Source organism: Porites lutea, chromosome 2, assembly GCF_958299795.1.
Source record: "Porites lutea chromosome 2, jaPorLute2.1, whole genome shotgun sequence".
NCBI lineage: Eukaryota > Metazoa > Cnidaria > Anthozoa > Scleractinia > Poritidae > Porites > Porites lutea.
The window spans coordinates 5823610-5838619 of record NC_133202.1 but is presented as its reverse complement, the minus strand read 5'-3'; the positions used below and the strand labels follow the sequence as shown (position 1 = coordinate 5838619).

The 15010-nt window shown below is 39.7% G+C and overlaps 1 protein-coding gene across 1 annotated transcript; it reads right to left on the bottom strand.

Moving 5' to 3' along the window:
- Positions 1-8716: 8716 nt before the first annotated feature.
- LOC140925467 (forkhead box protein Q1-like) lies at positions 8717-9422 on the bottom strand. The gene has a single exon (XM_073375420.1). It carries the CDS (start codon positions 9338-9340, stop codon positions 8717-8719), a length of 624 nt encoding a protein of 207 aa, XP_073231521.1. The 5' UTR covers positions 9341-9422.
- Positions 9423-15010: the final 5588 nt, after the last annotated feature.

The window sequence follows — 15010 nt, the reverse complement described above, 5'->3', positions numbered from 1 at the left end:
CCCTCTCCATCAGCCCCCATCCCCTTCCCTTGGAAATACAGAAAAAGTATATTCCCGGGAGGCTCAACACAAAAGACTGGCTCAGTATTGTATCCAATTGCACCATGGGATCGTTTAAAAAACTGTTCCCTTATTCAAATTTCCGCAGGAGACTGGGCCAGACTCATTTCCTCCCAAAACAGTCCCACAGTGCAATTCGACGCAAGATGGACCCAGTCGCGCACGTCATGCAACCTCAAAACAGCGGATATCATTAGAGAGGTTAAGCATCACGTTTACGTCAAACGGCGCAAATTTGTATCACGTGAGCAAGTTTCCCCTTTGCGTAATTGTCGCCTATACTGTTCATTATTTCTACATATAAATTATTAGTTTCATAATAATTTTCTGAGCTGTATCTATCTGCTCATTTTCTATTTTGAGAAATTCTCAACTCAAATTAGACTTGGTACAAGTGGACGTCTTGGCGAGCGGAGCGAGCCTTTTTTGGCCGCAAAGCGGCCAATTCGCCGCGAAGCGGCCGACCGCGAGCAACGAAGTCGCGAGAGGTTCCACGCCATATGAAATCCGACGAAGGACTTTTTTGAAAGTCTTAACTCGAATCTGACGTTTGCCGTATACGTGAAGCTTAAACTCTCTATTAGGGGTAACGTTTACAGAAAACGGCAAACGTGAGATTCAAGTTGACAACTTCTCAAGTTAGGAAAAGAGCAGATAAAAACTGTCCAAAATAAATCCGATAGATGAACATCACATCATACAACTTACTCCCTTCATAGAAATAATGACTAGTAAACGAAAAATGAAGGGCAAACTTGGTCACGTTGTGCAAATGACATTTGCAGTTTGCCGTAAACGGGATTCTGAAAGTCTCTCTATTGGTCCCAGATCTATGGGTTCAACTTAACGTGCAATACTAATTGCCAGAATGGTTGAATTGCATCGGTTGTACACCCCTGGTATTGTTCCGCACAAGATCAGAGCAGTAGACTAACTATCCCTGCTACCAGAGGCCTCTTCTCCATGGTATTGGGGGGACCAAGATGGGACAGAGGGAAACGCACAGTCTTACCCTTGGGATATATGAATTTCAACAAGTTTTTTATTTAGACAAATAAAACGTTTGAAATTAATTGGAAGTTGGTTTCGGGAGAGGTCCGCAAACTTTAAATCAGTCTTTTCGAGAGAGAATAAGGGGACATTTTGCTCTGTTGGTGTGTCGCCATTACAATATTCCGCATTGTTTGCCTTGAGCTGAGGCAGTCGCGCGTGGACTTGATGACAATTAATTACAACTTCTGTCCCATTATTGTCTCTTGACGCGCGGGCAGGAGCCTATTTTCCTCCCACCCGCCGAATGTTAGTGAAAAAAGGCCTCTTCTCGCAGGGAATCTACAATTCCACGTGTAACAGACTTTATCCTATGCCATTCATTCATTAGCCTGCGCGCAGACGAAATTAAACTCTGGTTAACTCCGACGGTACTAATCAGAGTTTAGTTATCGTCTGCACGCAGGCTATTCATTCATAGGGTAGCTTGCAATGGCGTGACGCAATTTTCAATTTAAGGCCAATCGATTTTTTATTCAAATGTGACCGCTGGTCTTTGCCAGTTTTAGGGTCCATTAGAAAATTTTGGAACTGTTTCTTTCTAATAAAAAGAAAGAAGTTTATAAACTAGGTCGAACCTAGCCCGCGAGCAAACTCTCTATTTGCGGGAGTCGCGAGAATTCACGTGAGAGCGCACGCGAAAGGAAACGCGAGGCTAGGTCGAACCTAACCTTCATATGCTAACCTCTCCCCTTTTCCATTCAACTACCACACTAATCCACCATATATGTCTCTCATAACTGAATGACACGATCTATAATAAGTAACCCTAGCCCTTTCCCGAACGTTTAACTTATATTCAGCTTAGGCGGCTTAATCTCCATTCTTTCTTCTGAGACTGTTAAAAAATTTGTTTCTGCCTTATACGCTCGGGAGTGGGAAGTACTCAAAAAGTTTTATAAGGGGAAGTCCCGCCCCAAGGTCCAACCCCTTACCCTTTTATATACCATTTTTGATAGAAATGTACCCCTTTCGTATTCGTATATTTTCTATCAAATGGATGGCACCCCTTTTATTCACATACCCAGTTTAGAACTTTGAAGCTCTTTGACTGCTGTAAAGGCACTGTCTTTAAAATCTGAATAAATCACAAAACCAAAACATTCTCTAGCCTTTCATCAGTACCTAAAGCCTTAAAAAGGTATCGCTTTCCGGCGGAGCCTCCCCGTAAAGGCCTTTACAAAAAGTACCCCCGGCTTATACGCCGATCAATTCGAAACCTCAACATGCCCCCGGGAAAACCCGGGGCATTTGACTATTACTTGTGCCAGGGGAGTGGGGAATCTGACCAGTCTCGGTGGGATGGAGAATTTGAACCGAAAGTGTCAAGTTTAACTTCTTTGGACGACCCGGGTGTTCTTTAGATGCCCGAAGATGTAGTCTTTCTCACAGTGAGATGGAGGAGTTTAAACGTAAGGAAACCATCATGCATTATGCCTTCATAAACGCATTCATGTACCTTATTAAGTCTCTGCCGAACAAGCCATTCGCCGTTCATCTGAAGTCCGGAAAATTACAAGATGCCGAATACATTTCTTCTTTTCGAGGGGCATTTTACCACTATAATGGGTATTGTGGTGCGTAAGTTTGCTAGGAATCTACTGTTTATCCTAACCTCGCTTTTCAGTTCAAGGGGCTGATTTTTCCTTGCAAAATGAGACCGCTGTGGAAAATATAATAACTGAAGGGGTAAAATGAAAAGCTTTGTCCATTCTCGTCGCTTAAGAGCAATTTCAGTACAGAGTTATGGTGTAATCGTGTAATGTGTTGTCCACTTGTCTGTCTGCCAACGAAAATGTTGCGAGCACTATTGTAAGCAATATTTTAGTAGGAGAATTAAATCCCGTTTTACGTGTGGTCTGTTATGTTCCCTCCAACAAATTTCGACGTATCTGCCATCTACGACATCGCGCGCAACAATTTAATTTGTCTGCCTTCTGCAGCATTACGTGCAACAAACATTGCATACCACAAATTTTACCGCGTGACTTCTTTCTGCAACATTGTACGCAACAAATTTTATCGTGTGTCTACCCCCGGGGGGGGGGGGGGGTACTCCCATATATGGGCAACATAGGTACGTGCCGCGGAATAGGGTATGGTTTTTGAGGTTCTCGGTCCTTAAATAGGGTATCTTTTTTGACCCTTTTGTTTCTGTGTCCCCGGTGTCGTCCTTAGATAGGGTAGCTTAATTGTATTATCTAATACTACAGTGTGAAAATGCCCCGGGGGGGGGGCACTTTAGGAATTTCTGGGTGGGGATGTGCCGCTGGTAGCCTGGAACCCTTAACCTTTACCAGAGCTAGTTCAGCTGAGTTTTGCTACCCTATACTAGAGTAAACTCCCCAAATCTCCCTATCCTAGAGTAGCTGTGTACCTAGTCTAGATAAAATCTTCAACCAACTGATCAGTTTCCTGAAAAATGATACCCTATTCTAGAGCCAAACGCTCTGATTTATATACCCTATCCTAGAGTAAACTGCTTGAAAACCATACCCTTCACAGCGGCACATACCTATATAGCCCATATATGGCAGTACCCCCCCCCCCCCCGGGGAAAATGCCCGCCTAAACGAACGGTTTTTTTTAAACTTGATGTATCCGTTTAAGTATTCTAGTATTTTATGCTTGATGCTATACATCCAATGTTACAGAGAAGAAATAAAGTTTTCCTTTTCATGCTATGAATAATTTTGTTCTTTCCTAGAATAGGGTGTCATTTTTCGGCTTTGGACCTTAAAAAGGGTATCAGTTTTCGCTTTCTTGGTCCTTAAATAGGGTTAGGGTTCACGGACCTTCGCGGCACACCCCTATCCAAAATTCGCGGGAGTACCCCCCCCCCCCCCCCCGGGTGTCTACCTTTCACAACATTGCATTGAGCGCAACGAATTATACCATTTGGCTTCCTTCTGCCACATTGCGCATCAAATAATATCCTGTCAGCCTTTTGCAACATTGCGAGCAACAGCTTACAATGTGTGTCTTGCACATTTGCGCGCAAGAAATGTTATCGTCTGTCTTCTTTCGGCAACGTTCAACCTCCTGCCATTTTAATTTCACACCAAGAGCCACATAAGTTTTAACCTGTGGCCCCAAATTTCGTCAGTCGTACACTTTGCAGCTGCTGTGTTCTGTAGGACCTTCTTCTCCTCTCTTTCGATTATGCTCCCGTTCCCTAATCACAGATCACTATAGTGCATTGATTTTATTGCCTGCGTGCTTGGTTTTCTTTTTCCTTTAGAGAGTTAATTTGCGAAGCACGCATATAGCCCGTCAATGTTGATCTTTCGACCAATCAAAACGAACCTGGGCCTTGTACAGGATTAGGTTAAATTTCCCGTAGTCGGGTTTTGGGTGTTGTGGTGTCGTGTTCACCGTGTTCACTTCCCTTAGAGTCATGTCAGTTTACCATCACTTGACAATGTCAAATTTACACCGAGAATCTATTTTCCTCGGCGTATGTTTAATTTCAAATGCCGGTCAAACTGAATTTTCAAGCATCACGACTTCATCGACGCACCACACATGACTGTGGAAAAGGCAGGACTCTCATGGCCGGACTTACTATACATTAAAGCCAACCATGGTTCCTCAAAACAGTAATTTCTCTGTCAATATCAAAGTAAACGTGTTCTGATTTCCACCCCCTACGAAACATACATGCATACAACACCAGATAGTTTTCAGTATCCAGATAGACTGGATGACGGGGTCAACTGTATGTCAAAATCGAGAGTGAGCTTTCTAGTTGTTTTAGTACAATTTTACTAGTATTGTATTACAATTACTTTCTGGTGACTTTTAACAAGTACCGTATTTATTCGATTAACCGCCCTGGGCGCTTATTAAATTTTTCGACCTTGAGAGTGGGCGCTTATTCGAGGTGGGCGCTCATTCGAGGCTGGGCGCTTATTAAATGTTCACCATTTTCAGCAAGTGAAGTATGTTTATTTTGCAACAAAATAATAAATGCTACTAACAAAACGCGAAGAAGTAACAAAGCAAGGTTTCTGTAAAATACTCTGAAGAAACTCCGTCCTCAAGGAAGTCTCTTATTGGAACTTATTCACTTAATTGGGTGGGGTGGGGGTGAGTGCTTATTTGAGTTTGATTGGGGGAGGAGGGGGTGGGCGCTTATTCGAGGCCGGACGCATATTATCTTTTTCTGCCTTTAGGATGGAAGCTTATTCGAGGTGGGCGCTAATTCGAGGTTGGGCGCTTATTCGAATAAATACGGTATGTAATTGTGAAAAAGCAAGTTATAAAGTGGTAAATCGGGACTTAGATCAGGTCTCAGTTTTCTAAAGGTGGATAAACCTATTGATACTTTTGTATGGATTAATCTCTATCCATTGGATAGCGAAATTGGGTGCCCCTAATACTTACCCAGCGTTTGAGCAACCGGGCCCAGTAGCACAACTTTGTTGTATTTGATATGTATACGATTCTTTAATTGTAAAATAAATTGTATAAAGATAATTAAAACCCACTTCAGGATCATAATTATTAGGCTTATTTGCAATTTCGTCTCATTCGACAGAATTGCTCTCGTTAGAAACAACCATCGATAAAAGGTTATTGCGGTCCCCTATCCTTGTTAAATTTAAAGCTCATATCTTGATCAAGAAAACAATAAATTTCTGTTCTGGAGTAGAAACCTGTAAACATTGTACATCAAACACAACCTCTTTAATGTCTTTACTGTCAAATACTGAGGATTCGAACATAGTATCCGCGATATTTACGCGGGAAATATGTCAAAGATAGATGGCGCCCTTAAAAGGCGTGGTCTGTCCCTAGGATGATATAGACAAGTTCTCTTCGAACAAAACGTCATACGCGAACTAGTAACTTACTGCATTGCAAGGTTTCAAAGTCATTCTAGCAACTAGTGTCAAAAGCCTCCGATTTTTGACTAATTTTTGAATAAAAATTTGCGTCTATTTCTAACATAACTACAAATTTAACTGAAACGTATATAGAAAAAAATTACGGAAAACAAAGGCTTATCGTATTACAATGTGTAAAACTAGCGAAGAACTATTTAACGTAACACGGTTTTCAGTTGATGAACAGAAAAAACACAACTGGACTACGACACATAAGATTTAAGTTATCAAATAGATCATGCTTCATGCAAAGTACTGCTTTGAAATTTGGCTCCAAATTGAGAGGTTAAACAACAAAGTGTTTCGTTTCAACCATTCAAATGCAGATTGTGGAAAAGTTGTGTTGGGATGAGACAAAAATGGTGGACCAGTTTAGGTTTCTGGAAAACTGCCCACCTTCCCCTCCCCTAAAGCATCATTTTGCCCCAAGTGAGAAGTAAGTGTTAATGTTAGCTTAGGGGAGGGGTGGGTGAGCAGTTTCCCCGGAAACGTAAATTGATTCAAAATGGTGATACATACGCTGTCAATTTAAATCTGATTAAAAATAAAAGTAATTCAAGAACGGCAAACCAACTTAAATGAGATCTTTAGACTCTAACACGAAAACGACTCAGTACTAAATAATGCGCACGCGTGAACCAGCGTCATTTTTGCTGGAAAACGTGATAGTCGTCGTCACTCTACTAAGGGTTTTAACAAAAATATCGTAGTAGCAGAAATATGTTATCAACTGTTAGGAGTTTAATCATAACTATAACAAAATTGTCAAATCTGATTGGCTATCAACTGCCCTGATTTCAGCCTTAATTGGACAGTTTAATAGGACAGTACGCGTCATGCCTAAGTAATTGGACAGTACGCACCATCACGCGCGAGCTTAAATGGCTTTTTTTTTTTCACTGCTAGCAAAATAAAATTTCGAATTTCTTGTGTTTTGATTTACAAAATGGCCTATCATATCACAAATTTTGTTAAAGTTATGATTAATCGGTAACAGAACTTCGTGTCGTCCAATTCGGTCTGCAATCATACTCGTGATTAAACAAATCGGACTCCCGCTGCGCGGTCGTCCGATTTTGTTAATCACTCGTGTGATTACAGACCGAATTGGACTCCACTTAGTCTTGTTACCATTACTTATCATTATGCGATAGGGAGAAGGCTTAATCTCCTTCAATTAGATAACGGTACTAACTTTTCTGCTGAAAAAAAGGACAGTGAGGCTTTCCGGGGTGCACCTGTCCGCAAAACCAAGAAACTACCATTTTTTTAGAATACGCGAAAAAACTTTGAAGCTAAATCTCGTCCTCGTTGTCGAATCTAAAGGTGTCCGCAATGAATGACAGTGCGTTATACGTAATAATGGTGGGCGACAGAGTGACTACTCGGAGAATAAGAAAAAAAACTCTTGCTGCTGTTCTGATAATTGTGATATGAGGGGTCAACGGGATTCCAAGATGGCGGTCCGAGGGGCGTGGTCGGTCCTTGCACGTTGTTGGGACGATAATGGGGAGGGCCAAATCTTCTGTCAAATGCATCACTCTGAAAATAAGGAACGTTTCCGTTGTCGTATCTGTGCACTCTACCTGCTGGAAAAAGATAATATATTAAAAACTGAGTTTCGGCATGAGGTGGCCTCGTGGCACTGTTTCCGTTTGTTTTATCATTCTGAAGCGATCGATTTATTTTAGTATCCACTTTAATTGAAATGTGATTATCATATTATTGTTATTATAAATCGCCTTTGATAGAATGGTATCATAAACTCATTCACATTGGTTTACAAAAATAAACATCCTCAAGGAAAAAGGACTGTGGATATTGCTGAAAGCAACATGCCTTGAAACTTCGTTAAATCTGCTTTTGATCCTACGATTAGGTTAATGAAAGTTTAGCTACATGAGTGATCTTATCCCCAGCTGTTCTGTGTTGATAACTTCAAGTTAAGCGTTTGCTGCTGTAGAACTTTTTTTTGTCCAAATCATTTTATTTCCACCCCGTAAGAATCGAATGCATATATCATTTTCTTTCCCAAGCGTGCCTACTGAACAAAGTTGAACAGAAAATCGAACTTCCTTTCGTAAAACTCTGAAAAACAAATACCACCATGCGGAAATGAATTTTTTGGGGAAAATACAGAAGAGCGAATAATGATATGTGAAAGTACTGCTGAAAAGATATTGTTTGAATGGTAACACCATAGGATTTCGTCGACAGACTCAAAAGTTGGAACTACATAGTAATAAATAGCACCATGTGAAAGTACTGCTGGAGAGGTTTCATTTGAATGGTAGCACCATAGAATTTCATCCACAGACTCAAAAATTAGAAGTACATACAAAATAAATAGCTCCAGGTTTCATTTGAATGGTAACACCATAGGATTTCATTCACAGACTCAAAAGTTAGAACTACATACTAGATAAATAGCACCATTTGAAAGTACTGCTGAAGAGGTTTCATTTGAATGGTAGCACCATAGGATTTCGTCCACAGACTCAAAAGTTAGAACTACATACAAAATAAATAGTGCCATGTGAAAGTACTGCTAAAATCAATTAAAGAGGTATCATTTTGGTGGTCACACCGTAGGATTTCTTCCTTGAACTCGAAAGTTACATCTCCATAAGATGAGGTCTTAGATGTTCTGGGAGTGAACGGGTTATTTAAGCCGTTTGCAAAGGAGATAAGTCAATTATTTCCTTAGAAGTTGATAATTACTTTTTACCCTTGGATATCATACCTTGAAACGCTGTTGTAGGGCCACCAAACATCTGATAGCCAAATTTATCGTCATTCCGAACTTCATCTTCCACCTGCAGTAGCCTATCGATGGAAAATCTGTTCAGATCTATATTTCCCTTGCTTTGGGTCAATACGTCTGGGCTGGGGCTGATATCGAAGTTCTTTTTTTCGTTTTGTGTCGTGTGTTTAACGTTGAATCCCTCTGTGACGTCATATGGCTCAACCTTTCCTTTTGGTCGAGGCTGGCGTTTTCTTCTGCGCCTAAAATTCCCGTCTTCTTTAATGTACTCTTCCAATAAATCCACCAAAACTGTCCAGTAATTGTCCTTGCCCCATGGACGCGATGGATCCTTCAGTATTTTCACGAAGCACTTGTTAAATGAGAGGTTATGCCGCACCGAGTTTTTCCAGCCCTGATAACTTCCTCGAAAGAACTCGTAATTATCCACGAGGTACTTGTTTATCTCGGTCAACGTGAGCTTTTTACGAGGAGAGCTGAGTATCGCTGTTGATATAAGTGCAATGTAAGAAAGTGGAGGCTTTGGTTGAGCTGTCTGCCGGCTGGATCTTCTTGTCTTCACTGATTGCTCATTCATCTCTTCAATCCGGTGTTTTAAGAGGGATTATGCGACACCTCTTCAAAAAGCTCTTAAGATTATAACTGTGTACACTCTCGTAGCTAAATGCAAAGTTAAGCGGATCACTGGCAAATAGCTTGTTTATAGTACAGTTACACACAATACACAAATGATGCTCTTACGCTTCTTGTGTCATTGCAAAAACACAGGAAACTGTCAGCCACTAAATTAACCCCGACCACCACCCACAAAGGTTAATTGAAAACATGCTGAGTTTGCACGCTTCTTGTGTTTAGAAGAAATACCGAAAGTGTCTGAGTGAAATTCCACACCTTTTAAGCTTCTTAATTCGTCCACTAATCACTGTAATTACATAGCCTAAGCTTTCTAATCCTTTGGGTTAATTTGTTCTAAAGCTGTGGCCTTGTCCTTCCTCCTACCACATTTTCCATTTTTCTTACCTGTAAGATCTTCATGAGGACTGGAAATCCTTAAAAAGGCACTGCCTTCTATCACGGACCTTTCCTTTGAAAGTTGACAGATGAAGTAGGAAGGGGTTTTGCCAAATCATTTATCATCTTGATTGAAGGTGTAAAAGCTTTCATGAGTAATTTTTAAATCAATTAACCCGTTTATCCCCAGCAGGGTTGAAAGTCTGACTTTCTTATATTTGCACTTTTTTTATCCAAAATAAATTTGCGCCCCTGTAACACAGATCACAGACTTTTTATAGATCAATTTCTTTTGTGTAAAAATATAAAATTGTAATGCGCAGAGTACAGAAAATCTTCCTTAATGTGCACTGGTCAGTCTTATTTTGTGGTTCTACTTTCTGCGCCCGGGCGGCCGGTTTCTGTGTAGTATCTACCCTTCTTTTATAGCTTTGGATCTCTACACACTATGCACATAATGACCAAAAAAACTTTCTTTAGTTTCCGATCCGAAAAATCGCGACTCTTAGGGCACAGCAATCTTTTGTCCTGTAGTAGAAGAAATTAAAGCAGGTTTATTTCCGCTCCTTGTTAATTACACTCTAAAATAAATCGATTATCTTTATCGAGTTATCGCCGGCAAGATGTATGTCCCACACCTCTTTTGACATTTAGCTCTAAAAGTCTCCATCGCCACGCCCAGCAGAAGAAATTGACGATAACGCATCCCGGACGGAAATCTCTCTTAGTTATTCTTGCCGCTTGATACTTCGTAGTGTTTCTGAAAAGCTCGAAAGCATTTTCGACCAAACAGGTCCCTGTTGTGTACTCGTGGTAAATTTTATGCATTGCCCAAGGCAGAACAATACAATGTAAATAAAACAAAACACCGTCAACATCATGGAACGACCTACAATTGTAGCTAGTTGCAGATGTTCAGAATGAGAGAAGCATTACGAAATGGAGAGTGAAACAAAAAAAGAATGAAAGAAAGAAAGGAAGAGTGGAGGGGACAGGATAAGGTTAGGAAAGACCATCAGTTAGGGCGTCTAACGTCGCTCGCTCTAACCAATTCCTCTCTCTTCTGACCAAGCGACCGTTGACCGTTTAAGACTCATGCAACCCTGACATATTTTGTGAAGAAATGAGCTTCAATCAATTTATCACAATATCGTTCTAAAAAAAAACAGAGGAGAACCTCTGGAAGTAGTAAATCTCCCCGTTAGAGTACAACAGCATCAAACTACATATAACATCTCTCTTCATATAAATAATTGAACTGCCGGCGTTATCAACTAACTTTCCTCCTCCATGCCTTTTTTTCTCGCCCAATTAAAGAAAATTATTGTAGTTGCTCTCTTGGCAATAATTTGTTTTCCTCGAAAGAGGATAATGGGAAGCCATGACTCATTCAGCGGCAAAATCAGCAATACAAAGTTACACTTACTATCATGTCAACTACTTCGGGTCAATTATTTTAAGGAGAGTACTTCCTTAACTTCCGTTATACACTTTATTAGTTTCGAGGTTTAACCTAACGACCTCTTCTGGTGTTTAAAGAACTTGCATGCTTCTTCTTTTTTTTTTTTTTGAAGAGTAATACTTGTAAACAAGGTGTGATTATGTTTTTTACTACAGATATATAAGACTTTATCAAGTACGAGGTAAATCTCACAACTTGTTGCTGGAGGTGACAAAAAAGATAAAGTTAAAACGGCATCATTTCAATGCAGTCACTCTTTCTTTAGAGGAAACTAAAATAAGCAACTAAGGATCAGTCTTTGCAAGATATGTCTGCGTTACAAACTTTTTTATGTATAAGACTATTGTTGTTCCGGCCCAGGCTGAATAATTTTTTTGTCCCCCTTTTTTTAAATAGTTTGAAAATATCCTTGTGAATATTAAAGATTATAGCGAATGACATTTCCGTTTCAGGATGTATTGGGTTGACATTCGGCAAGTGCAGGCCGTTTATGGTTTCATTGAATAGAAAAAGAAAGAACAAATTTTATAAGTTTTATAGTTAAAAACATATAACTCTATTGTATTTATAGAGTTTCAGCTTACAAAATAATATCCTCTTTAAAATCTCATCTTAGAGTTTATTTTTGAAATATTCTTAAGCTTTCAGCTTCAAGGGGCGGGTGACTTGTATGACTATCTAAATAAACTCTTATTTAAAAAAGAGTGTATTGAGAGTCAAAGAAACCGCGAAAAGAGGAACAACGTGGCACTCCACGTTTATAAAAGGAGGGCAACACTTACCAATGTCAGATTTTGCATCTTGTACTCGGAAAGCTTACTCTCGGCTTCTTCTCGCAAAATCCAAAACACATGTAAATCACTAAAAAGTGTTGATTTTGTTCATCCCTGCAGGACATTTACCGCTGAACCGCGGAAGCGTACTTTGGTCTGGGTGTGGTCAGATTCTGGAATGTAACAATGCCTAACTTTACTGCTGGTCTTTAAATTACATCTTTTAGAACCAATAGCTGGGAGAAGACAGCAACAGTAGAAACAAAATCATTTGAAATGGTCTTTTTACCATCTTTTTGTTTTGTTACGGTGCGTTTTTATATTAAAGTGGGCAACATAACAGACCACCCATAAAATGTACATGTCGTACATGGGATTTCCGCTTCCGTAAACACTTTTCATAATCTCGAAGAAAACTAAAAAAGGCTTTAATTCTTTACAAATCACTATGTAAGAATATTATCGTACAAGCTATCTTAGAGAAAAAAGAAATTAGAACAATCAAGTTTTTTCAAAAACCGAAAGTTAGAAATCTTTACTATCTTGGCTAACTATTCAAGTCGGAAAGATGTCCTATCCAACTACTAATGGAGCGTTTTTGCAAAAGAGATGAAAATAAAAGACAGGAAGTCTAGTTATTTCTGATTTGAACGGAAAAAAAATACACTGAAACTTTGTGGCCCCTATGGATTAGGCACCCTTTGCCATTTAGAGTGCTATTCAGGTTGTTGATAATGATGATGATTATGAGTAGTAAAAAATTTAGTCTACGGACAAACAAACACTAAAAAACACTCCTCGTCATGTATGTATCAGTAAAAATAACCGTTAAAACACTTGTGGTTAAGTATGTATGAAAATTATCGTAAACAGACCACGAATGCGACCTTTACGAGATATATAAGTGGACGATAGCATAAAACTTTTACTACATGACAGACTACCATTGTAAATAGTTTTTAATATCACGTCTGGTTTTAACTACACTTGATTTTCTTTATAGTTTTGTTGCCGGAGCTAAAGGGTTTACGTAAATGGCAAGAAACTTGTAAACTTGAACTGCAACGAATGCATTGTTTACGGCTCTAAAACGAATTTTTGAACAGTTTCTAAACTGACCACATATGCGCCAATAGATAAGAAAGAAATAGTAATTTTCTAGGCACTGCATCAGTATAGCGCAAAGAGGATAAACTTTTGAAGCTTGACTTGGAGGTAAAGCTTGTCATCTCTTCCCGTAAAACTCCGTAAACTGGTGAGGTAAGAAAATATTTAAGGTAACTCTTAAGGCCTATGTGAGGTTGTTTGGTATACAAAGGCGGTGAAAGTAGTATTTGCATCATGATATTCTGACCAAAAGGCAAATTATAACCCTGTCTATGGTCAGAATCTTTGTACAGATAACCTCACTTTTTACTTCTGTATTTAAATCTGCACCCATAGGAACGCTGTCGGTTCAACATAAGTTCATGAAGAGATCACTGATCACCCAGAATATTGAAGAGATGTTCCCCTTATATTCGTAGCCTGGGAACAGGCTCCGCATCGGGGAAAAAAGGGGATAAAAAATCGGCGAGCGAAGCGTACCGCTGGGCTCGCTTCGCTTGCCGATTTTTTTCCTTCTTGAGCCCTTTTTTTTCCTTTAAGCCCAGTAAAGAAGTCAGGGACGAACTGTAAGTGTCCGTTCTATGTGAGGTGACCGTTAGTAGAGAGTTGACAATGCTGTGATTGTGTAAAAGATGTCGTTCGGCTATTCTACTTAGCTCTATAACTTCCAGTATATTTCGAACCCAAAGCTCTCTTCAGACAGCAGTCTGATCACATTTCATAATAGCATTATTAGGAAGTCATTTGACTTTTTACAAAGTGCAGTGAATGTCCGGCTTGTTTCTAAGCAACAGTGAGCACTGGGTATATCCACCCTGTTTAACTTCCTTCTACACCTTAACCGGCCTACTGTAAATTCTTCACGCGTTGTTATTTTCAAACTTAGGAAACAGCTCAGGAACTTTAGACGTAATAATTTGCTAACACATCCGTTCTTAAGATTGTGGCTTAACACTTTTCCTCCCAGATATCGCCGCCCAATTTTTTTGTGTTCTGCACGGAGGCGTTTATTAGGTAAAAGTGGGACCACTTTATTGACTCTACATATACCATTACTTGTCAGCTTACTATCGATGTAACCTTTGTTAATGTTTTTTTATCTATACACTCTTGTATTCTTGCTTAAGGCGAAGTTGAATGAATGAGATAAATAAATCAGTGAAAAATTACAGTAAAAACACGAAAAAGACTAAGACAAAAGAGTATTGTGGGGGTGTTGTAATGAACGGAAAAAGAGGGAAATTGTTTCCGTTGATCTCTCCAGCCTTCCTTGTGAGCTTTATCTTTATTTCCACGACCTAGGAATTAAAAGAAGATGACTCTGGCGTAGAGAATGGTCATAAAGACATGCATTTAAAGCATTTACAGTATCTATGGTAAGACGGAAGCTCCAGTGCGCTGAAGCATGTGACCGTTGATTAAATGCAGGTGGAAGTATAACATATAGCCCTTTAGGTCCTAGCAAATTTTGGTTTACTGAAAGGAAATTTAACTATTGTTTTAAGTCTCTGCCAGTGGTCCCCTCGGAGATACTCTTCATAATGGCCTATAACTGTACATGGAGGCTCCGTCCGAAAGGGGTACGTCCAGTACCGTTTTCCGGGCTTTTGGAATATTGAATTATTGGGTTTTTACGCCTTCAAGTTAAGGAAAGCATTGCGACTGCGGTATTGTTTGTTGTTCGCCCTTAATACCGTAAGCTTCATTCTAAGGTTTAAGAAAAAGTATGCAGTATTCTTACCTGGGCAATGAGAAAGGAGTGCCATTTTTAATGGAAGGCATACAAGAGACACCTTTTCTGACAAAGATGAAATTTGGGGTTTGATCCTGGTGTGGAGCGTCCCAGGTTTAGGGGTATGCACATGCGCATACACTGTTTCGATGGCCTTGTTCC

Bases quoted from the DNA above. Each gene is read 5' to 3' on its own strand.
- LOC140925467 (XM_073375420.1), bottom strand. From the start codon at position 9,340: ATGAATGAGCAATCAGTGAAGACAAGAAGATCCAGCCGGCAGACAGCT.